This window comes from Nicotiana attenuata, unplaced genomic scaffold (assembly GCF_001879085.1).
Source record: "Nicotiana attenuata strain UT unplaced genomic scaffold, NIATTr2, whole genome shotgun sequence".
NCBI lineage: Eukaryota > Viridiplantae > Streptophyta > Magnoliopsida > Solanales > Solanaceae > Nicotiana > Nicotiana attenuata.
In genome coordinates, this window is record NW_017671697.1 from 26294 (window position 1) to 52130 (window position 25837).

General features: G+C 37.9%; 1 protein-coding gene across 5 annotated transcripts; it reads right to left on the reverse strand.

The window, feature by feature from the left end:
* Positions 1 to 14748: 14748 nt before the first annotated feature.
* Positions 14749 to 25326, reverse strand: LOC109209735 (CST complex subunit CTC1). 5 transcript variants are annotated; one of them, XM_019373056.1, is made up of 16 exons: positions 24088 to 25326; positions 23827 to 23945; positions 23661 to 23735; positions 23494 to 23572; positions 23300 to 23362; positions 23143 to 23220; positions 22796 to 22996; positions 20852 to 20956; positions 20424 to 20702; positions 19857 to 20342; positions 19175 to 19753; positions 18975 to 19066; positions 18174 to 18381; positions 17148 to 17268; positions 16269 to 16606; positions 14749 to 15152 (listed from the first exon to the last, which is right to left on the reverse strand). In XM_019373056.1, the coding sequence occupies exons 1-16, from the start codon at positions 25138 to 25140 to the stop codon at positions 14982 to 14984; spliced, it is 4047 nt and encodes a 1348-aa protein (XP_019228601.1). In that variant the 5' UTR covers positions 25141 to 25326; the 3' UTR covers positions 14749 to 14981. The 5 variants fall into 5 exon arrangements, with proteins under 5 accessions (XP_019228601.1, XP_019228600.1, XP_019228602.1 ...); XM_019373055.1 differs by having other exon boundaries at positions 19857 to 20345; XM_019373057.1 differs by having other exon boundaries at positions 14999 to 15114; positions 19857 to 20345.
* Between the last annotated feature and the right edge of the window lie 511 nt (positions 25327 to 25837).

Genomic DNA, 25837 nt, shown 5'->3' on the forward strand with positions numbered 1-25837 from the left:
TTCAAAGGGAATCGTAGTTGGGGGTATTAGGGAAGTGAGGGAAGGTTAGGGGGATGCGTATGGTGGTATTTTTGGAGTGTTTGGGAGCCGGCGCCGCCGTGTGCGGCGGAGATGGAAGTTAGGTTTTTGCAGATTCGGGGCATTTGATTGGGATTCGGAGGAAAACGAATGACGGGATATGGGACGGGGAGATGAAGGAGATGACATGGTGAAAATTTGGGACGATTTGGACGTTTGCCGCCGCCGTGAGGCGATTTTCGGCGGCGGCGTTAGGGCGGAGGGCGGCGGAGACAGTGGCGTTACAAGGTTGTACGAGGAAGGTGATATTTGTTTTAGGGTTAATGCAATTTTTCGGACAGTTTTATTAAACCCTTTGGATTAATGAGGGCCGTTAGATGATGGGGGAACGGAGGGTCCAGATTAACGGACGCCAAAACGGCGTCGTTTTGTTTTGGGGGGACTGGACCGGGCAAAGGGCGTGGGTTTGGGCCATTTTGGACAGGTTTAGGAAGGGGTCTTGGGCTGGGGGCTGGTACGAAAAGTGGCCCAAATAACGTGGCCCTTGATTTTGTTTATTTTTTCTTCTTTTCTTTTCTTTGTTCTTTTATTTGTTTATTTATTTATTTCTTTGCAAAATTAAGACTAACAAAGCCTAATTTGACTCCCAAACTTAGACTAATTAATTTTCTAAATATAAACTAAATCCTAATTTGAAAGGAAACTAAACAAAAAGAGAAATTAAAAGAACAAAAAATGTAAAAGATTTTTTTTTGTTATTTTTCTCTTATTTTAGTAATATTAGTTAACTAGTAAAACTAAGAATATAAAATCGAATTCTAAATGCAAATGCACTATTTTTGTGCTTTTTAATGAATTATGGCACCTAAAATGCAAACAAGGCACAAAATCATGCAATTAATTCAAATAATAAAGAAAAAATCCTAATTCTAAGGAATTTAAAAGAGTAATTTAGGCGTGGCAAAAATCACATGCTCACAGTTACCGAGAAAGAACTCTTTGCCATTGTCTTTGCTATGGAAAAGTTTCGCCCGTACCTCATGGGTACCAAAGTGATTGTTTATACCGATCACGCGACACTTTGTTATTTGATGAGTAAAAAGGACTCAAATGCTAGATTGATGCGGTGGGTACTTCTTCTACAAGAATTTGATCTTGAAATCATAAACCGAAAAGGGAGTGAGAATCAAGTGCCGGACCACTTGTCTCGATTGGAAAAGGAGAGGAGGCCCAATGATGGCCTTGAGATCAATGATTCATTTCTGGATGAACAACTCCTTTCCATGTCTTTGATCGAGATGCCTTGGTTCTTCGATGTGGATAACTATCTTGTGAGCGGAATTGTCCTAAATGAGTTCTCTCCAAACCAAAGAAAGAAGCTCAAACGGGACTACTTGGATTATTATTGGGACGAGCCATATCTTTTCAAAATCTGCACTGATGTGTTATCCGAAGATGTGTTCCAGAAGAAGAGCAATTGGGTATTCTTGAAGCTTGCCATTCTTCGCCCTATGGTGGTCACCATGGTGGGGCAAAAACTGCTACAAAGGTCCTAAGCTGTGGATTCTATTGGCCTACCTTTTACAAAGACGCTAGCGAGCTCATTAAGTGTTGTGATGATTGCCAAAGGGCCGGTGGGATTTCCAAGAAGAATGAGATGCCTCTCACCACCATCTTTGAGATTGATATTTTCGATGTGTGGGGCATCGAATTTATGGTTCTATTTGTGATTTCGTGTGGGAACACCTATATTCTTGTTGTTGTGGATTACGTTTCCAAATGGGTTGAAGTTGTGGCTTTTCCCAACAATGAAGCACGAAGTGTGGTGGCTTTCTTGAAGAAAAACATATTCACAAGGTTCGGCACCCCAAGGGCCATCATTAGTGATGGGGGTTCTCATTTTTTGCAACAGAGCTTTCGACACTTTGCTCTCCATGTATGGTGTCAATCACAAGGTTTCAACCCCTTATCACCCCTCGACAAGTGGACAAGTTGAAGTCTCCAACAGGGAGATCAAGAGTATTCTATCCAAGACTGTCAATGCAAATCAGACTAATTGGTCAAGGAAACTTGACGATGCTCTATGGGCCTATAGAACAGCTTACAAGACCCCAATTGGTATGTCTCCTTATCGGTTGGTATTCGGGAAAGCATGTCACGTCCCGGTGGAATTAGAGCATAAGGCCATGTGGGCGTTGAAGAAATTGAACCTTGAGTGGGATGTAGCTGCCAATCTTCGAGTGGAGCAATTGAATGAACTTGATGAGTTCCGGTTCCACGCTTACTCCAGTTCGTCCTTGTATAAGGACAAGATGAAGTACCTACATGATAAGTATATCCGGAACAAAGAATTCAAAGAAGGTGACCTTGTACTCTTATTCAACTCTCGGTTACAAATATTTCCGGGAAAGCTAAAGTCAAAGTGGAGTGGTCCTTTTGAAGTGGTACATGTGACCCCTATTGGTGCTCTAGATTTGAAAACAAGAATGGTGAGATCTTTAGAGTCAATGGGCGCCGAGTGAAGCACTACCTTGGTAAGGTTGATGATGGCCATGTTGTGGTATTGATCCATTTCAAATCAATGATGGTAACATGCATCGTGTCGCGAGGTTAAATCGGGCACTTCTTGGGAGGCAACCCATGTATTTTTCCTCTTTTGATTTTCTTTTTAGATTAGGCATTGTTTTGGACTAACTGATTGCGAAGTATATGCAGGAAATTGACAAGGAAAAAATTGGCCAAGTGGTGAAATTGCACGGACCGCGACAGAATTATGCGGACCGCACAAGCCCTTCGCCGCCACACAATTCTATGTGCGCTAGCACAACTGGAACGGGGAAAATGCCAACTCTCTTAAGTTTGTCCTGACAAAATCCCTTAAGGATTCGCGGCCGCAGTCAAAATTTTGCGGACCGCACAAATTGTGCGGTCGCGACCATTTTTATGCAGACCGCGCCATTGATTAAACTGCTGAGTGAGAAAAAGGTAAAGAGTGCGGACCATACCAAAATTGTGCGGCTGCACTCAGGTAAGTGGCGGGCCACCATGGTCAAATAATAAATAGGACCTTTTGAGACTATTCACACTTTACATACTCTAACCTTTCAAGCTAGACTAAAGCACAGTGCACTCTTTCTTGTTTGTAATCTCATCCCACATTCATCAAGTGTTGATTTCTTACTATATCTCACTACTGGTATGTTGATTTCAATGCATTAATTTCATCTTTTTCTTTTCTTTTCTCCTTGTTTTAGTTTTATTTTTTTTTATCTAGGAGTTAGATTCATGCCAAAAATATCAAATTGATGCTTAATTCTTGCTTAAAAATATATGGGTAGTGTTTGAATGCATAATGGGGGCTAGTGTTAGTAGCTTTTATTGTTTAATTGCCACAAATCATGCCTAATTAGTGAAAATCCTAGTATTAATCGTACTTCAGTTCTGCTCTGACTTGAATTTTGCGGCTGAACACATTTTTCTGCGGTCCGCGTTAGGGTATGCAGGCGCATACAAAATTGTACGGTCCGCAATACCCTAGATTGAAGGCACTTATGGTTGCTAAGATTGTGCGGCCGCACTCAATTTTGTGCGGTCTGCGGTAGGTTTTTGCGGCCGCACTCAATTTTGTGTCATCCGCACAGTTAAACTTGAGAGACCCACCAAAAATGATTATGCGGCCGCACTACGGTCCGCGATGGGTGTTGTGCGGCCGTGCTCAATTTTATGCGGTCCGCGGTTGGTTAAATTCAGAAAACTAGTAGTCTGAACCTGGGATTTCCATGATCACACTCAAAATTGTACGGTCCGCGATGGGCAGTCTGCGGCCGCACTCACTTTTGTGCGGTCCACGCTGCCCTGTTCTGAGAAGCAGTGTGTCTTTCTTTTCAACTGTAATTCAATAACACATGTTGAACCCCAATTCTAACTGACTTTTACTACTTGTATGTTGTAGACAATGGTGTGTTCACGTGGTCGAGGTGATACTTTCAAAGGGAGGGCAGAAACCTCCCGAGGTTGAGGCAAACCCAACCTACCACTGTCAGTTCAAAAAATCATAAACAAGAAAGCCACAGCCAATAGAGTCCCTGATTCCTCGGACACCAGTGAATACCTCCCATCTCGGGAGACTTCTGAGGGGAATTCTGTACAATCTTAACCGGGGGTACAATCACAACAATTTCTCGATAGGCTCCGTTTAGTCCTCTAGTTCTTCTGCTGACTCAGAGAGAGATAGTCAGGCATCTGAACCATCTTCCTCACCTACTACAACACGTGCTACAACATCTACCCCGACCAATTTAGATGATGATGATGAGGTCCCGGATGATGGGATAGGGGGTGACACAATTGTGAGAGGTTTGGCTAGATCAAGGAAGTCGGAGGTGTGGGCTGATATATTTGTAAGTGTAACACCCTGTACATTCGGACTAGGTGTGGATATGTTAAATGGGTATTAATATGATATTTTAGACATATGAAGTCCTAGCGGGATGAGTATGGGTGAAAATAGTTATTTTAGAATCAAGACGAAGAGTGAGGTGTACAAGATTCGATAAAATCTACTAAGTTTACAAAAGGTCAGTATTGCAGAAGGATTTAGTGAAAAGGTGTAAGGTATTGGGAAAACTCAAAACACTAAAGTTGTAGGACTTTGAAATATATTTCCAACGATATATTGTGGAGCCAAAACAGATCTTTGTGCAAAACGTTATGTGCGTTTTACATAACAGTGCGCAATATGCGCGCCTAGTGCGCGGCCGCACACTTGTGGCAGTGTTACTGCTATTTTGCGCGGTCAGGCCTTCAGGTGTGCGGGGGGGCGCACTTGGGGGGTCATTTTAAATCCCTACTTCGTCCCCCACACCCCAAAACACAAAAACTTGCTCTAGAAAAGGGAGCTCTCAAAAACCTAACTCCTTAAGGGTCCCTCCACCATCCAAGGTAAGTTCTAATGGTGATTCTAAGTTAATTTCAATTTCCCAAAATTTTATTAACATGGGTAAACCCTCCATATCATTAGATATTTGATTGGGACATCATTGTTGAGAAAAGCAACCCTAGAACTCGAATTCAAAGGGATTGAACTACAAAAAGGTAATGTCTTCACCCTCTAAATGATTCTAGCATTGGATTAATGATTATTGACTCTAGTTCAGGAGATATGAGTTGATGGGTTTGATATAAAAGCATGAACAGTTATAGGTTTAGGGTGTTGATTGTTGATTATTGGTTAAGTGTGTTGTTTACTTTATGGGTGATAAAAAAATGATGTTGATTATAACCATTTGAGACTTTAGAATTTATCTAGGAGCAAGAGAATGGTTATTGGGTTAATGAGGGCTATGAAGCTTTATACTCACGAAGTGTTTGATAAAATGCCTAAGGGGCCAAAACATGAGTATTATTGCTAATATGGAATCCCTTTGACTTGTATTGATATAGATTAAAGTTGAAAGGGTTGGCGAATGTTGTATTATGCTCAAGAGCAAGAAGTTAAGGTATGTGAAGCTAACTTTCTATGTTTGGGAATGTTAATTATTCTCCCTACACTATGTTTCTTTTACCACATTACTAATTGCCTCAGAAATATAATTAAGCCTAGGTCCTTGAATAGTTGCAGAGCTTCTACTCTCTAGCTTCGTAACTCATTCATGACTTTCATTCTGAACGTTGTGAAATCAGTGCGTAACCAATATAGACTTGGGTTTAATGCCCATGAGTCTCAGTCTAGATTACTTAACATGTCATAAACAGTTGAAGTTTCAATTTGCATAATCAGTTCATGAATACATGTCTCAGTCTAGCTCTATTCAGCATTCAAGTATCATGTAACTCAGTATGGTTCAGTATTTCAGCATCATGTATTTCAGTATGATTCTCAGTTCCTAAATGTTGAACACCTGTATTTGGGCCTGGAGACATAATTTATATACTTTATGCATACTTGGGCCTGAGGCTGTAGTTTATGCTTTATGCATGTTTGGGCCTGAGGCCGTAGTTTATGCTTCATGCGTTTTTGGGCCTAAGGCCGTAGCTTGTGCACATATATATTGGGCCCGAGGCCGTAGCTTATTCAGATAAACAAGTTGTTCATCATTCAGAATAGAGAGTATTCATATCATTTCTTCCTTTGTTCGGTTCAATTATTAGTTATCATTTGAGTTATCAGTTATCATTATCAGTTATCATTTCAGTTATCAATTATCAATTCTCAGTTATCAGCTTAGTTTTAGTTTTAGCATTTATAATTCTTTCTTTCAGTTGCTTTACATACCAGTGCAATTCAAATGTACTGACGTCCCTTTTGCTCGGGGCCTTCATCTCACAATGCAAGTAATGATTTACAGGTTGATGATTCAGAGTGCTAGGATTCTCGTACCAGCTATTTGGTGATCCCCAGTTCTTTCGGGGCGTTATCAAAGGGGAAAGAGTAAGATATGCACGAAAGTGACAAGTGAATAAATAGAACGATAATTAGTTGATGTGATCTCATGGGATTTCGTGCCATTGTGTTTGTCATTATCAAAAAGGGAGAATTTTTGTAATTGAATTTTTTGATTAACAAACATGTAAATTGGTTGAGTAGAAATCGTAAGTCTCAGCCATGATTCTACAGTTGGTTCTTGTAGTGCGTTCAACATGAAATTCTAACAATGGTAGGATCCACTTTCGTGCTATTTAGGATAATTTTTCAATTGTAATGAGCTGGCAACCATGTTCATTTTTGGAGAATTTTGGCGGATCTTGAATATTCAATCAAAGTCTAGGTTTATGAGTAACTAAAGTCTTTATGGGAAAGAATAATATAAAGAAGATCTTTATTTCCTTTATTCATGTAACGACCTGACTAGTTATTTTGTATATTTGAGCATTGTTTCCCCTACTTGATGCTTTTCGTGTGTGTTGGTGGTTTTGGGACTTTCAAGGTTGGATCGTTTTGTTTTAGGAAGGTTTGAGATGGACTTAGGATACTTAGTCTTATTTTAGAAGCTTAAGTTGCTAAGAGTTGACCAAAAATTGACTTTTGAGTAGACGATCTCAGATCGGTGATTTGATGATTTCAATAGGTTCGTGATAATTTTTGACTAAGGCATATGTTCGAATTTGGATTCGGAGGTCCTTAGAAGCTTTTGACTTTATTTGCCAAAAGTTGGCAATTTGAAGGTTTAGAGAGTTTATCGGTTTGATTGGGAGTTGACCTTGGGGTTATTGGTTTCCGATTGGTATTTCAGGACTTTGGATAGGTTTACATTTTTTATTGGAACTTTTGTGAAAAGTTTGGTTGTGATCCGAGTTGGTGAGGCATGAATCAAAATCTTGGTTGGATGTTTAGAAGTTCTTGAACTTAAGAGGTCTACAACTAGAGTTTTGATCTTGATACTTAGTTGTGGATGTTATCTTGGTGTTTTAAGCTTACGAGAGAATTAGTATGAGGTTTATTTACTTGTGTGATGTTTGGAGTGGGGCTCAAGGGGTTTGGGTGAGTTTCATATTGGTTTCGGGCTGATTCAGAAGTTTGGGATTTGCTGGTGCTGTAGTCATTGCATTTGCAATGATTTGCTCGCAAATACGAGGTCCACATTTACGGACATGACCTTGAATTTGCGATAGAGGGGCTGGGGAGGCCGGCTTCGCAATTTTGAAGCTGGTGTCGCATTTGCGATGGCAGTGTCGCTTTTGCGATTATTTATGTCGCATTTGGGACGCCTGTTGCTCAGGGCGTAGTTCGTATTTGCAAGCCTGGGGTCATATTTGCGAGCCCCTGGTCGTAAATGCCATATCCGTCTAGGTTATTAATTGGTATTTCGGGATTTTGGCTCATTCTCTCATATTTTGAACCCTAGACTTGGAGATGGTGATTTTCCTAGGAGATTTTCATACAAGACTTTAGGATAAGTGATTTCTATTCATTTAAGATATTATTTCAGGAATCTATATGGATTATTAACACAAAAATATGGAGTATGGGATGACATTCCGGGGTTTTTCCCTACAATCTAAGAACGTTTTGAGCTATGATTTGGACTTGGATTTGATAACCAAATACATATTTGGACTCTTAGGATTATGGGTAGTCGGGATCTATCCCTTAACTCGAGTTTTGACCGCGTGGGCTTGTGGTTGACTTCTGTTGACTTTTTGGAAATTGATTAAAGAATGAGCTTTATCATTTGGGATTGATTCATATAGAATTATTTGACGTTATTGAGTTGTACTTGACTAGATGCGAGGCGTTTGGAGGTCGTTTTGAAAGAAAAACCTAATTTGAAGGGTTGAAATTACCCGGTGGAGGTAAGTCTCTAGTCTATCCTTGTAAGAGAAAATTATCCCAATATGTAATTTGCTTGCTATTTGCTACATGATTTAGGTGCTTTGTATATGCGAGGTAATGAGCATATATACATAGTTAGGTTTTGACCATAGCTTGTTAGAGTCAGGCGTATATCATGCCTTATTAAGACTTTTATTATCCTTGCTTCCTTGGCTTTTTGACTATGTGATGAATCTTAAAACATATTTAGAGACTATGTGACTATTATGAATGGTGATTAGAACTTGACGTCCTCCTTTCATCGTGTCGGGCTTTCTATTTAACAATATTTATGCAATTGGATTATTTGACTTATGATTTGAGATTATCTTCTCTTATTGCTCGTATTTGATATCATGATCGGGCCTTAGAATAATAAATGAACATGTTGAATTGATATGATAGTTGAATTACATGATTAGCCATAGCTATCTCTTATTCATATTGATTTTTATCAGTAAAATTCATGTCCTGATGCGCCTTTATTACATCATATCATATGCATATACATGAGTCGGAGATTTGGATATTGCTGAAAGTTAAGAATTTGGCACAAAGGAAATTATGAGCAAATATTAATTATGGACTTCAGTATTATTAGTGGATCGGGTTGCATGCCGCAACAATGCTTGGATATGGATCCCTCTCACCAGAGTTAGATGGTTACCCATGTTACTTTGGGCCCTATGAGCACAACACTCAGATTGGTACTTTTTTGGACACTTGGCCTGTGTCGGGTGTAGACATGTAACGTTTTACCCTCCTCAAGATTTTACACATTTTAGCGTAAATATTTAGTTTAGGTTTAGTATCGCTCTCTTTTACTTTATTTTATCACAAAAATAAAAATTACAAAAAAATATTTTCTCTTATTTAGCTAATTAATATTTTATCTAGTTACTTTTAATTTGTCTACCTTACTTAAAATTCAAAAATACAAAAAAAAAATCGTTCCAGGAATATTATCTTAATTTTACAATGATTTTTCTATTTTTTATCTTTTAGTATGATATTTAGAAAATACCAAAAATACTCTTGTTTTAACGGATATTTTAATAGTTATTTTACTTAAGTATGATTAATTAGTAAATGGTGTAGTATTTTTAGTCTTGTTTTAAAAGAAAGAGTATGAAATTTGGGGCTAATTTTGTTTGGTCTTAATTGAAAAGGCCCAATTTCGAATAGCCCAAAACATTGAGCCCATACTCATTCCCCATTTGACCTAACCTAATTCCTACCCCTATAAAATAATACCCAACTTCTAAAATCAAATAGACCAAAAGGAGAACGGCAGTCTCATAAAAACAAAAGAGTAGACATCTTTATATGATTTCTCAATCTTTTGATAACTCTTCCGCAAGCCAGCACTTCTAAAGCACACCAGTTGCCTTTCATTTCCCAAATACTTCATTCTCGCATCAGATTTGGTTAACCAGAAATTTCATGTCGTGTTCAATTTATCGTGGTGTTTGGGAAATGATAATTTCCATTCGAATTCCCATCAAACGCGTCGGCTATCTACAGCAATCGGAATCCCAAGACTAAACCACAGACCAATTCTTTCTCGATTTGGTCTTCAATTCCAAAGACGGAAATTCACGTTTTGATTGCTTTAGGCATTTCTGATTCTCTCGCGATACATTCACACACAAATGGAGGGTAGCAACAGTGAGAGAACCAGAGTAAGAGGGAGCCGACAAATTTCAGTCTAAAAAACCCGAATGAACAGTAGCTTCGAGTTTAGGTTTCGATTTTTCCGGTGTCGATTCGAGGTTTCGGTTCGCAATTTCGGTATTTTTAGTCCAAGGATTGTTACTTTGTTTAGCCCGATTGATTGGAAAATTTCAGCTTTGTTCAACAATACAAGATTCATTTCTCAATTTTCATTCTCATTTTGTTGTGTTACGATAGCTTGGTGCGCGTGTCGGTTGATTTGTGATTCTACGTTGTTCGAGTAGCATGTCTTAGTTTTCATTTAAATTGTTTGAATTAGTTTTCATTTCAATTGTGATGTATGTAGTCTTGGTTCTTAAATAAATGCTTTTAATTGGGTAGATGAAAAAACTGGAGTTATTTCTTTCTTGGCAAGGAATAAGAATGGGCCATAAAGTGAGTTTTGGACCATAAGGAATTTGGCCAAGTAATACATCATGTTAGCTAGTCTTTTTGCCCCAATAATATCAAATTAGCTTTTAGGAAAATAAACAATTGATGAACATCCTAGCTGGCTTTAGGCACGGCTTAATAAATTGTGATTGATTGTGTATACGTTCGTGTGACATAATTACGATCCTTAAAAATAAAATCGGGTATGCGTTTGCGCAACTTCGACCAAAATTTTTTAATAATAATAAAGTGTGATTAATTGTGGGCACGTACGTGTGGCATAGTCTTGACGCGCTAAACGAAAATGATTACACGTACGCGTGACTCATTTTTTTGTATAACTCCTTAATTACTAATAATCAAGCATTTAAAAGCGGTTAAAAGGGGTAAATGCACATAGGTTTAAGAATAAGTAATTAAAACGATTGATTAAGCCATGTATGATCAAAGCGACCGTGCTAAAACCACGAAACTCGGGAATGCCTAACATCTTCTCCCGGGTTAACAAAATTCTTTACCCGGATTTCTGTGTTCGCAGATCATAAATAAGAGTCAAACTTCCTCGATTCGGGATTTTAAACCGGTGACTTGGGACACCATAAATATCCCAAGTGGCGACTCTGAATCTGAATAAATAATCCCGTTTCGGTTATTGTCACTTTAATTGGAAAAAACTCCCCTATCCCCGTCGGGTAAAAAGGAGGTGTGACATCGGGCATATAGTTTGATACTGTGAGGTGTTGAGTTAGATCAGGAGCATGCATATAAGTTTTTTATTCATGTCGTAGCCCTCATTTGTACTTATCATTTAGTTTTATCCTGATTTTGAAAGTAACAGAGATATGTGACTCTGTATTGTGGTTTTGTGCCTGAAAACCATGTCAAAATATAAGTTATTTATGTGTCTTAATCCTTGTATCCATTTGATGATGTCATGTCATATTTACTGCTTTCTTTAATGCTTTCACTTGCTTATTATACTGCTAATGAATGTAAGTGGCGATCGCTCGTTACTACTTCTTCAAGGCTAGATTTGATACTTATTAAGTACCGTAATTTTGTACTCATATTATACTTCTACAAATTTTATGCAGATTTGAGGCTGGAAGTAGTATACTCATCCAGCTGCTTAGTGACTTACATTTGGAGACTTCGCGGCGAGCTGCCTACTTGTTCGATCTGCATCACATGGAGTCCCCTCCCCTGTTATCTATTTCTATTTTTGTTTCTTTCGAACAGATATTTCTATGTTATTAGACACAATTTACTCTTAATATATTAGATGCTCGTGAGAGTTGTGACACCGGGTCTTGGGTGCCGTTAGACAGTTGTGGTCGTGTTTAGACCCTGTTTTAGAGATTTGTAACTTTATGTTGGATTTTGAAACTATTCTATTTTCATATTTTATTATCACTCAATCAATAACTTAATAAATTGGCATCTGTTATTGTTAAATGAGTGTTGACTTGCCTAACAAGATGGTTAGGCGCCATCACGACCTTTGGTGGAATTTTGGGTCGTAACAATTCTCTAGGGCTATGAGATTTTTTAATATTGTCTCTTAGTTAACTCTACTGCTATCCGTGTGCGATATATATGTAGCGTTTGACTTATTGCAGTTTTGTGAACATACACAACATCTTCTCGCGTATAGTTGAAGCCCAGTCACAAATCCAATGCCTACAAAAACCAAATTTTGATAACAAAGCAATCAATTCATTAAGATCAATCTCGAGATCCCCCATTTTGCTTCTCCAATCCCATTCCCCAAATTGCACAAAGCATACTGCAGTAACCAATAATTCTTCTGCATCCATATCACCGATAACTCAGGTTTCTTCAAAGCCCATTTGGATAAGGAAATCAAATTCTTCTTGGGAACATATGGTGTCTTCAACACTCTGAAAACAAATTCCTTAGGGAAATACAAGTCAATTTCCTCCCGGTTGGACTGTCTAGATCTAGCAACAATACAATTACTCTGCAATAGAGAGACAACACGCTCTCTAATTCCTCCAAATTTACTACCTTTACTTCCTCCACTTTTTCATCATTTTCCCTCACAACCTCATTATCTCCGAAATTAGAACCACTATCAGCTGCAAGGTAATTCTCAATTCCATAAAAACAGAGGATCCTTCAACAGACTCTGGTGGAACAACTCCAAAATTCTCTCTCTCTCTCTCTCTCTCTCTCTCTCTCTCTCTCTCTCTCTCTCTCTCTCTCTCTCAGTAGGCTCTAGATGGTCCTGGCAACTAAAAGATATCAGAATCGACTCCTTATTAGCAAATTCATTAGTCAAGTTAAGTTCATTTCTTTTGGGACTTCCATCGAACACCTCTATGTCACCTTCATGGATTAAAACCTCTTGAGGAATCTGCCTAGCTCTTTGAGGACATTTATCAAACGAGTGATCTTCGTTATTTTCGGAATATTTTATTTTCTATTGATGAAATGCTTGTTAAAGGGTGACCGGTCTCCAAATGATCATAACCCATGTAAAATCCACTCATTGAGTCTAGAGATGCTTTAAGTGGTGAAAAATCGATATGTGAGCAATTAGTCTCCACATACTCGGCACTAGAGTTCAGCAAGTTGTCTAACCCAACGCCAACTATTGACACCACCAAATCATCACATAATTGAATGAAATAGAAACCTAGATTGTTATTTTTAATCTGATAAGCATATGGTACCTGATAAGAGTATGGAGGCGAGTCATCATGGTAATACTCAAAGTCATAGGAACTGAAACTCTGATCTAATATAATACTGATGACTGTACGCATCTATCATCGGATGGGCTTCGGTCCTGTTAAGCAATTGCTGAATTCTATGTACCTTCGACGAGTTCTCTCCAAGTTGTCTGCAAGCGTTGCATCAAGTTGCGATTGCTCAGTTTCAAACTTTCGAAACTTATCTTCGGTTTCCCTTGACGATTGTGTCATCAGACCTTGGAGTGAAAGTGGGGGTTGGAAATTGTGGCTCTGATACCGATTGTAGTGAATCACGGTAGATTCGCCATTGAAACAGGAAAGCAAAATTAAGAGATAATAATTCAAATTTTCATTCAACATCTTCTTGAAGTTATATCAGTATTTAAATAAACGGAAAAATGTGTAAAAAGCTAACTTTAGGGGTAAAAGTAAAAGCTACTATAATATTTAGGACTAAAGTGTAATTCCGAAAAACTTTGCAAATATTCGGGAGGCTTCATTCGCAACAGTTAAAGAGCTATACTTTGATTCTTTAGAGACGCTACAAATTAAAGTCTTTTAATGGTCAGAAACCGTCAAACAAGTCAAGTGAAGTGATTTCTCCCTTACATTAAATTAACTACTTTTCATGATTATTGGACTTCTCCCGCTAACACTTAATACTTGTTTGAATTCGAAAGGGTTAGAAAATAGTATATATTATACCAAGGTAAAATTCTCAGGAAGTATCCTATATTTAGTATTAATGATTTATAAGAAACGTTTTCACCTTCAAATATAATTAAAAGGCTTTGTCATTGTCCTCATTGACCTCTTTCGGCCAAACGTTTATCAGAAGTAGCTGTTAAAAATTGCTTCTCCATTCTCCATAAATAAAAAATAAGTTTGTCAAGATAATACAACTAAAACACAGAATACAAAATTGCCAATTATGTTTGGTTTTTGTTTCCTCGAAGCAAGAAAATTCTTCTCATAAGTTTGGTTTCTGTTTTTTCTGTGCTCCGGTTATGTATTCACAGAATCAGGCATTTTCTACTCTTCACACAGTGGAAATATGAGGTGTATATGGTGGAGAGAGACTTCTTAATATCCTCCAATCAAACTTGATCAGCAATACAGACGCTTCAAACCAAAAAAAAAAAAAGAAACAAAATGTCTAAACAAAGGAACAACATCCGAAGTGCGTGTCAAGGGGATATAAGAAATGTTTTAAAACACATAGTTTCGTTTGTTCCATAAAATAGAATGATAGAATTTAAAGTTAAACCACCAAGTTAGCTAACGGGATTATTAGTTCTTTATACCATAGAAAAGGTAACACATGAATATGAAATAAAAAATGCAACTCGATTCAAAGTTCAATCTAAAGTGACAGATTTAAGGCTAATGCGGAAAGATGATATACGCTGTTTTTTTTTTTAACTTACTGACAAGACAAGGATGCAGACCTTAAAACTAAATCTTTACTTCCATCCTACAATTATCATCTTTTTTCCCCAATCAAACGTAATGTTAACTAAAAATAGAGCAATTTCTCAAAAGAACACCAAAACTACAAGCATCTGGCCACTTCAATATGATTACAAGATGACGATGTGAACAATAGGAGGCTGCAAATAGTATACACTTTCCAGCCGGAAGAACATGAGTACATGACAAAATCTTCACATCTGGAAGTAAAAACTCAATAATGGTCGAAGTTGAGTTTGTACACAACTGTTTGCAGGATAAATTAAGATATGATGAAGAAGAGAATCATATACACTGTACACAGGTATATTATATCACACTAAAATATCTGACCGGAAATCTCTTTCTAGTTTACTGTTTCAGCTTTCAACAAGTCCTTGAAGGATCTTTTTAGCTTGAGCGAGGCTGTCCATGTGATGAACTTCGGAAACCCATATATTTTGCATGGGAAGCATCACCATATCCAGCTCAGTCAGATGTGTTTCCAGCCACCTGATAGCATCTGAACTCATGAGCCTGCCAACAACAGTCTGCCAAGAAAACAATAAAAAGCACATCCTGAAGTCGCTCATCATAAAGCAAAACGAGCATCAGGGGTACATAATATATAGCTACCGAGATTGCAGGAAGTGGCTGATGGGTGAAAACAGCATAATAAAACAGATCGAGGTTAACCCAAGCACACCTCCTTAAGCTATTGTGTGGTAGTCCGTATGCTTATTCAACCATTATATTGGGTGAACTATTATGCGGTGTTCCATTCTTTGTTCGATCGATATATTGGGAACTTATTGTTGTTTGCAGCTAGTGCGAAGTGAGAACGAAAGGTAAGTTATAGCCCGTTTGGCCAAGCTGTAAAAATAAGCTTATTTTGAGAAGTGCTTTTTTTCAAAAGTGCTTTTCTCAAAAGTACTTTTGGTGAGAAGCAGTTTGTGTTTGGCTAATTAGTTTGAAAAGCACTTCTGAGCAGCAATTAGTGTTTGGCCAAGCTTTAAAAAGCTGCTTCTAAGTGTATTTTTCTCAAAAGTGCTTCTCAAAAAAGTGCTTTTGGAGAGAAGCTACTTTTTTCTACTTCTCCAAAACTGCTTCTGTTTCTCCTCAAAAGCACTTTTTTCCTTCCAAAAGCTTGGCCAAACACCTCAATTTTTTGCCAAAAGTGCTTTTTCAAAACTGCTTCTGTTTCTCCTCAAAAGCACTTTTTTCCTTCCAAAAGCTTGGCCAAACACCTCAATTTTTGGCCAAAAGTACTTTTGGCAAAAAAAAAAAAAAAAAAGCACTTTTGGCCTTAAAAGAAGCTTGGCCAAACAGGCTATTAAAATCCACCTCGAGAGTCAAAATAACAGAACAAATTCAATGTGACTGAAACTGCTTCACTCAAATTGATTCTATTATTATTAAAAGGTATAGTGATTCCATAAATAGAGAACTAGTCATACTACATCTCTACACTTCAATTTAAACTGCAATCAGATAACATTTCCCTATTGGTACAATATGCACATTGTATATGTATAATTTATAATACATGCACGCACACACACACATACATATATACAATCTATAGGTATACATGCCTTGCTTGTATTATGCCATTACCATAAGACGAGAAGGTAAGTAGGACACATGCCACTGCCAATGAAACTTACCAAAAGGGAGCTGCAGCAAGCTTTGAGGATGAGGGACTGAAAGAAATCTTGATCTGAACTACTTATAGCCTTGTCGGGCTTGGCAGAAAACACAAGGTCTTGACATGATGAATCAAATATGGAAGCCTGGTTTCTCACTGTGACCCTGCCATGCCGCTTCATAATTCTCCTTAAATGGGCAATAGTTAAACTGCTGCATGCCTGCTTTCTCCTGGTCTTCTTTGATCTCTTGTGAGTTTTAGCATAGCTTTCACCTGAAACTTCATTATCATGTAACCCCAACAAAACTGCTGCAATCTCCCAACTAGCCCAGCAACAACAAGATGATGATCCGTCATCTGCCCAAGCATAGAGTATGTCATGGAAAACTAGCATTGTCTGATAACTGGACAGGAAACTTTTCAGAGATTAGGACAATATCTAACTGCCTGTTGCAAGTGAGCTTTTTCCAGTAGCAAAAGAAACTTCATTTAATATGGAAAAAATGGAAACAACCTACCCACCCACCCACCCCAAACCACACAGGGCTTTGGTGTAGTGGTACAAGTGCAGCCTGTGATGTGGGTTTGAACCCTGACAAAAGCCTAGTATTTAAGTGGAGAAGAATAGAGAGACCATTCCCTGGAGGACTTCTCAGTTATCAAAAAAAGAAAAAATGAAACAATCTAAATCTCTGCATAGAAAATCCAAATATTCAGTCTTCATGAAAATAAAAATAAAAAATACTACTCATCAAAGAACTTGGTGGTTTAAAAAATTTAAGAAAAATCCACATGACTGTAAAAGTAAAGGAAGAATAACAAGGAGTATCATAAAATCAAGTACAGTTCTTTGATATTGGAGATCAAAAGCTGTGCAACATATACATACAGAACATACCAAAGATAAAACCAGCAAGTGGAATGTCAACACCATATGAATTAGGTCTAGGCTCAGTTCTTGTATGAAGGTATTTGCCTTTCCTGTTGTACTCCAAGACAAGGACATAAATAGCCACAACCTGACATTATTGAGCAAAAAAATAGGATGTCCCGTGGCGTGAGAAGATAAGTCCAACTATCACGCACAAAATGTTAGGCAAAATATTATAGATGCCCTAATTGCTCATGTACACCCTAAAACATTTTCAACTCACTTAGCTTTTATATCTTCAAATTCGCCTTAGATAGGCATTTCTGTCATATCTATAGAAATATCATTAAAAGCTTTTCAATTTTGTAGAAAACCTAGGGCTCATGATCAAAGAAATTTTCTTAAATTACACTATTACAGTTGGTCAAATACTTTCAATGGATCCTAAAGGTAGTAAAGAAGATACAGGTTCTTCTAACACTATCAGCATCTATAAATTTCATCCTAGAGAAACTATTTAACACAAGAAATCCAAAAGTTGTTGCACCAAGGAAGAAAGCAACAAAATGACGGAATAAAGGAGATGAAGCACATGTGGAAGCTTTGAGTATGCAATATGAGCGGTGTCTTGTTAATGCGCTTCTCTTGTTTTCTCATTCTTTTACTTTGAATTATGTGTTTTCTTTCCCACTTGGTTGGTAATGCTCAAGTGATCTTAAATGAGAATAAGTAAAAGAACTAAAGAAGGTTCTTGTTCAGTTCAATCAATTGAAAATTGGAGTGGGCTATACAAAATTTTGGATAGTTTATTCAGCATTTCAAAATATGTCCTCTTTTCGATAAATTGAGGTTTCAAAGTATGTTTAGGGCCAAACAAGATATTGTTAATAGCATTCTTAGCAGGAGTTCAAAGAAGTGGGTAGAAGAGAAGAATTCACACGTAGATAAAGAGTGAAAAATGTTCAAAAAGTTACATGTTTTCTCTTTTCAACAAGATCAGAGAAGCAAATTGTTTAACAACCCAACTAATATCTGCATAAGAACTGTGATTACCCTGCAATTGAACTCCATTGGTTGGGTCTCTAAACAGTTTGCTATATCAGAAATCAGAGATGCGGTTATAGCACATAATGGAGAACCACCATCCAAGTTCAAAGCAGCAGATTGGCAGGTGTATGCATCCTCATTATGATCATTAATCACACTTGATGGGTTGATAACAATGAAGGATGTAGGTATCATCATAAAGTTGTCCTGCACACTGGAAAGACAACATGCTTTAGCATATCAAATAATTTCAGTATCGAACAAAATGCCATACTTAATTAACTTTGTCCTGCGCACTGAAAAAAAAAAATTGCAGGGTTAGTAATTAAAGCATAAATACTACTCCAGGTTAAAAGAGAATATTAAGATTATTAATACACTGCTAGTATTGCACTGCAGTATCAAAAAACAAGAAATTTTTGTCAACCACAGCCATGAAAAGGACTAGTGACAGTCTATGCCGTTTTTAATTGTCAAACATAGAGAAGTTTGTTATTGGAAACATATTAGTGGATGATGCAAGAAATGTAGAAGCTTACAGGTCAGAGATATTAGAATGTTTCAGAATCTTTTCTAAATCTTAATCTTCCTTTCGGTGTCAAATATGCACTCAGATGACAAAGCTCATTTAGTGAAATAAGCAATAATAGCACCTAGCAATTGCAAGAGAAAATTATTACTATAATCTACAACTAATTATTTTCAGCTCAAACGTCTCTATATCTTACATGAGTAGAAGTGCTGGAGGTGAAGGTTGGCAGAACCATTGAGCTGAAAGAGTTGCTAAAATATATAGAAATTGCATACCTAAGAGCAAGTACTCTGTGAAATGATGCAGTAACGTCTCGTCCAAATCCAGCAGGGTAAGCAAGTTTTTTTGCAGCCCCAAAAATCTTGACCTAGTCAATCATGAAACAGTCTTAAAGTAAAAAAAATGCCGTCTCACAAGAAAGAGGCAATAGAACTATGTAATAAGTTAGAAAAGATGAGAAGCAAAGAGAAGATACCATCTTACGGTCCATTAAAACGTGGACACAGATACTGATAGTTCCTTCAAGGAATAATGACGAACAATCACGATTGATGCTTTCGCACCTTAAATGTTCTGCACACGATTTTCCATCTGAACAATGAACCGCCTTGATCTGCCCATGAATAGATGTTAAGTTTCCCTCGGGCAAATTATGATCAGAGGGGTATATGTTTGTCATTTCTCCAAATGGAACAAGAGGCCCGCGAGAACAGTCCTCCAACAACTCCAAGCTAACATCAAATAAGTTTGTGACATCAGATGGAATATATAAGTTGACATCTGAAGAGATCTCATTGCTTCCATTATTGGGTAAACAATTTGGAATTTGAAACCGATGATAGTCTTCTGGAAGAACACTATGGTGGCTTAAAAATGAGACGCACTGTTTAAATAAGCAGGATACATCTAAACTTTGAAGAGCATTGACAGATGCGAAAGAAACACTCCAAATATTTGTTCCAGAATTCACAACTATTTTATCACCTATTCCATCAGTACATAACATGCCTTCTTTCTGATGTTTTATAAGATATTGACCACCAATTTTCAACACCTGCAATATTAAAGAACAAAATTTGTTTTAAGTTGTTAATGCAAATTTCAAATAGCAACGTTTTATGTCACACATCAGAACGAATAGAGATGAAATGACATACCTCATAAACAGAAAAAGCTTCTGATTTGAATTCCAGCAATGCCTTTCTCACTTGTGGTTTGCAACAGGACCCCACATCTGCATTTGTACCTGTGTGTTGCAACATACCAAGAGACGGATAATTAACACAATTTCCAGTCACAAGACACGGAAATTTGTCTGGGCAGCATGAGTTATGATGCCTGTCCGCCACAGAAGAGCACAAGTAAGCAGAGTGACTGGAGCTGCAACTTGGTTCATTTTCAGTATCATTCAGTGCAGACGTCAAAGCCTCACTAGACAGTTGGTCAGGTTTATGTCTTTTGCACGCAATAAGTTTTCCATTTTCCATTCCGTTAAAAAACTTCATTGGTTCCTTCAGTTGATCTATCAAAGGCTTATCAATCTGGGTATCTCTGTTTTTGTCAGCAATAAGTAAATCCCAAGGCAGAATTAAGGCCTCGGCAAATGCGCTTGATGTACTTGAAGCATGTTGACTTCCTTGAAACTGCTGCAAACATATCCATAGACTGATTAAATTTGTTATCACAAACTTGTAAGAAGGCACTGTTTTTGGCAAGACGCCTACCTTTTGCAGAATAGGGAATTTATGCATCAGCTGAAGTAGGTGAAACTTTCCTCTTCCAACCTTCCCAAAGTCAATTGGGGAATCTACACAGATAGTAAAATGATGATTTACAGGTATTACGTCCCTCATGTTGTAGTAAAGATGGAGTGGCATGTTCATCTCTCTCACAAATGGGGCATTCTCAAAAATACTTCTGCATGTGAAAGGTTCATTTTGGATTAAATCTACATTATCCAGCTTCATGGGTATGTCTTCCATAATTGACAAAAAATTTCTGACCTGAAAAAGAAAATATTTAGTCGGAGAAAAGAAAAAGGAATTTTTTAGTGGATGGAACAATTTCCACCATGTAACATTGATAGTGCTGCACATTAAATGATCAGGAAATGAGAAACACAAAATGAAAGAAGATTGATGTTGTATCACACCTCGTACATGTTATTGAATTTCCAACTTGATGGAAGATCTGGTATGATAACATCCACGCTTCCAGTTGCATCAACAAGCAACATCCTTCCAGAAGCTGGTGAGACCTGGCTGAACATAAAATTAACTTGATAATATCTTATAAGTTTATAAGAAATAGGCGTAATACATACGGAGACACCTAAAGTTGGCACAATCTTTCACTTAGACACTTAAACTAGGCCTCTTTCCAATTAGACACGTTTCTTAGGCAATTCTCATACCAATTAGACACATTTTTTGCTGGCTTATTAATTAACCAAGCGCGTGTTCTGCAATCTCCGTCTACATGGCAAAAGTAACCATTATAAATCGTTCCACATCATTTTTTTGTCCACCTCACTGTCCACCTCAGCTATATAGTGTTATTTCCACTAAAATGCAAATATCCCCTTCGTCCCCGACCTCCCACGTTCCCCCACCAGCCGATGTTCCTCCTCCTCCTCATCCTGTTCTCTTGCTCGATTTTGATTCTGAAATTTCTGAATTCCTTCATTATCTGAGCTAGTATTACTGGTTTGAGTTTGGGTAAGCTGGGATTGAGCTTCTGAACCCTATCATCGAGTATCAGAAGCGATTTTGGGAATTTTTTTATTCCGGTTCCATGATTTGCGTTTGAATTCGATTGGGAGTTTGGGAATCTAGTTGGAAACATCATTTTAAAGCTGAATCGGAAGGATTAGCTTGATTTGAAATGATTTGCTAGTTTTTGGTTCGAAATTTTGAGCTGATTGTGCGAAGAAGAAGACGACCTAGGGTTCGTTGATTTCGTGAGTGTTTGTTCAAATTAGTCACTGGGGTTCATCCCTACACCTGTTGGGAAGTTGCATTCGTAGTTCTAGCTTGATTGGAACTGATTTGATGCGATTTTGGTCAGAAAACTTTCAAACGGAATCTGCGAAGAACACGACAGGCTGGGTTTTGACTGTTAATATAGATTCCGGATCCGAATTGACTGGAGAATACTTTTTTGGTGACGGAAATCAGCGATTTATTTGTGCAAATCAGCTGTTCTCATAGCAGAAGCAGAAAGGGGTAACCACCTGTCGGCATCAAATCTTCTAACGAAACTTTGTAACTTTCAAATTTGGACTAATCCGTACGCCACCCGACATTGCCTCGCCGGAATAATTGGTACCGACAAACTGCGACCCATTTGGACTCCCCACAAAATTTTCAGATCTGAAGGTGTTTTTGATAACATCAAAATTACATAACAATGGTCAAAAGCATTTTTAATATTTATTTAATTGGAAAATGCCATGTTTATTTCATTCACGCGCTCAAGGAGACTGAGAAACACTTTCTTTGCCATGTCATAGTTTTGTGTTTAATTGGTACAGTTTGAAATGAATTCTTGTGTCTAATTGGAAAGAGACCTAGTTTAAGTGTCTAAGTGAAAGATTGTGCCAACTTTAGGTGTCTCCGTATGTATTACGCCTAAGAAATATAAAGTCCGAAAAAAGATGCTTTAGATATCAAATGCATGCAAAGTTTAGAAATCAGGAAGCTTGCATGGAGAATCTTAGTAGCTCAGTTGGTTGGCTGCATTGGTGAGGACCCAATTCCGCACCTTATATTCCCCTCCCCCATTTCCCTTTCCAAAAAGAACAAAAGGAAGCTTGCATAATGTTAAAACTTCTATTGGCCTCTTTTCTATACATAGAATGATGCTAATAAATGATTTATCCCATTTATACAGATCAATGCAATACGACTACTACTCTTTTTTCTATGATCATAAATCAAAGAGGCCAACCAATAGTTAGGAAATGCTACCTAATGCTAACATCAAATAGCATACCATACATCATAACGTCATAAATCATAACAGATTCAAGCCCCTAAATTCTGGCAAGTATATCCTTGCAACAACAAAAAAGAAAGTACAAATAAAACGTTCGAACCTTCAAGATTCCAAGCAAAGAAACACCTATGTCTTCACTGTGAATGGTTCTCTTTATAGACAGCGCAAAAGGTCTCCCGCCACAAGATATGGAGTTATACTCCTTTTGGGTACCCATGATATCAAAATCTCTGCCCTGATGGCAAATCAGTTTCCTCCACATTGCCTCACAATAATTAATCAAATTAGCGATAGGTGCCACCTGAAAGTGATTATGCAACAACTATTAGATCTTTATGCAGCTAAGTGAGTTTTAATTACTAGAAAGTAAAGCAGTGTCCAACCCCTGACCCCCAGAAAGAAAAAGACCTTTGATAATGATAATTTCATAAAAACCTGCAAGCTTACCAACTTCAAAGGAGCGGAACTTGTTTCCCTGCTACAAGCACATCTATCGTGCTTGACAAATTCCATGAACAACCCATGCTGCCGAAACAAAATTTATTTACAAGTGAGTACAACAACTAAGACCCAACTTATATGCTCACAATGACAACACACTTACCCGAATTTGGAAGGCTGAAGCGGGCAAATATGAAGTTGCATATATCTGAGCAAATCCTTTCTTCTGGCAATACCTTGCAATTTTGCACATCAGCTAAGGATAGTTTTCTATGACACTAGACACAAAGAAAAGATATCATGATAAAACACAGTCTTAGTTCTAATGTATATCACCGGTAAATGCAAGCAACTTACACTTGTCGATCCCAAGATCTCTTTCTCAGATAAGATCCCAGAGAACTTTCTCCTAAAAGAGATTACGACAAGTAATACCCTGAAGCAAATGAAAAGATCACCATATTAATAATAGTATAAAGACACACACAAAATCAATTTGATCATTGTTACTCTTGCATCACTACCATAGCCTGGCAACAAATACTAAGGAGTCAATAAACTTCGCAAGAAGGCTCTGGCAGCAGGTCACTGTATAACATCTGTGGGCCCAAAAAAGATCGAACTGGTGAATACAATGAATAAGCATCGTGTACAGTCGAAACATTTACAATGAGTATTAGAAGCCCTAACCCTGTTTCCAGCGAGGAGAAACATTCCACGGAAATGCTAGTTTTAACACAAGAGCCAAGTATAAGTGTCTTTGTCCATGAATAACTTGGATTTATAAAATGAACGTTTTTCACTGATACCTGAGAAAAAGCAACCCATTAGAAGAATAAACAAGTAAACTTCATACTTCTCTCAATGTCTCTCTAATTTTCTTATCAAAGTAAAGTTACACTTTACCACCTTGAAAACATGGAAATTAGTCTAAAAGCTGTTGTAACATACCAGTGCTCCAACTCTCACACTATGTGGCACAGAAAGCTGTGGATCCGTTAACAGGAGCAACAGTTCATTATCCAACTCAACAATCATACCCCTCGTGTAAACTCCTGTCACAGTCCCAGTATAAGTAACAAGTTCTCCCTCCCCGCTAGCGTCAATTTCCTTAACGGGAATACATTGCTGGGGGAACTCAGGAATATGCATCAAAGAGTTATCCGCAGCTACATACATCAACTGAGACACCTTTTTCCCCACAAATACAAGTCTCTTCTTCAACCCCGATAGTGAAACAATTCTCCTTATTAGTCCTGTAAACACCGGATGCCAAGAAGAAGCAGATCCACAAAAGTACACAATCTCGTGTTTGTTATAACAATGACCACTCATTTCATCATCCAAATTCTTCATATCCAATCTTAAATCTTTAGGATTACACAATTTACACCCACAAACTAAAACATTTACGAGGAAACCCCGAAGATTTTCCGGACCAGCTCTTGACCCATCTCTGCAAGGAACTACTGAAACAGGGCTAACAGATTCTACTACGCCGCGTACAAAATACCTAGCTTTTATACTAACATTTTGATCAACACAACAGCCAGACAGTACATTAAAAGTATCTGAAGAATTTTCAGAAGAAGAATCAGGAAAAGCCCACCTAATAATTTCTAAAAACCCACCATTACATTTCATGGGAATAAAATTCCAAGCCAAAATTTGAACTTTTTTGTTAATTAAACTAGGATTAAACCGAAGAATATCACAACAAACAGTGGCGGACCCATCAGAGAAACGAAAACAATTGCATTTAAGAGGTAAATTTTCTGCGTGAGGTAGAAAGAGAGTGCCTGTAAGGACAGTAGGGTAGTTAAGGGATTTGAGTATTTTAGAGGAAGAAAGTGTAGGGAGGGAGGGTGTATGGGGTTGGGTTGAAAATTGGGGCGGTGGGATTTTATGAGAAGGATTGGAGAAGAGTGAGGATGCGCCGGTGAGAGGACGAGATTGACGAAGGAGCTCGGCGATTGTTAGGGTTTTGACGGTTGCTTCCTCCATTGATGATACAAATCACATGTACACTGGCGGATAAAAGAAAATCAGAGAAAAGGCGACACAGTATTGGGGTGGGGTGGGGTGGGGTGGGGTTGGGGATGGGAGTTTGCCGGCAAGTGACGGAAGAGGGAAGCTGTACGCTGCAGCTGCGCGGGAAGGAGTGGAGGACTAGTTTAAAAGTATTCTTTCTACTATGTGACTAGCAGGGGGTTTAGATTGGCTTCTAAAAATTATAGCTTTTCAATTAGGGAAATTAGCAGGTATGTCACTGTACAAACTTTCCTAATAAAAAATAATCCAAAACAAAATATCTACTAAAAAGGGGAAAAATTCAAAAATAGCCAGATTTACCACTGGTCGTTGAAAAATAGCCAAGTTTCAAAAGTCATCGAAATTTAGCCACTTTAAATCTGAGCGAAAACACTGTTCAAAATCCGGAAAAATACGCCCGCAAATTTTACGGGAGGCATAAGTATGCTTGAACTCCCGTAAATTTTAGGGAGTTCCAGGATAACTATGCTGGAACTCCCGCAAATTTTACGGGAGTTCCAGCAAGTATAATTGTCCGGTATAATATACTGGAGTTTGGAGCACTGGTGCTCCAGTCTCCCGCAAATTTTACAGGAGTTAGTAAAGTATACCGGTCCAGCATAATATGTTGGAGTTCGTACACAAATGCACCAGAACTCCCGTATATTAT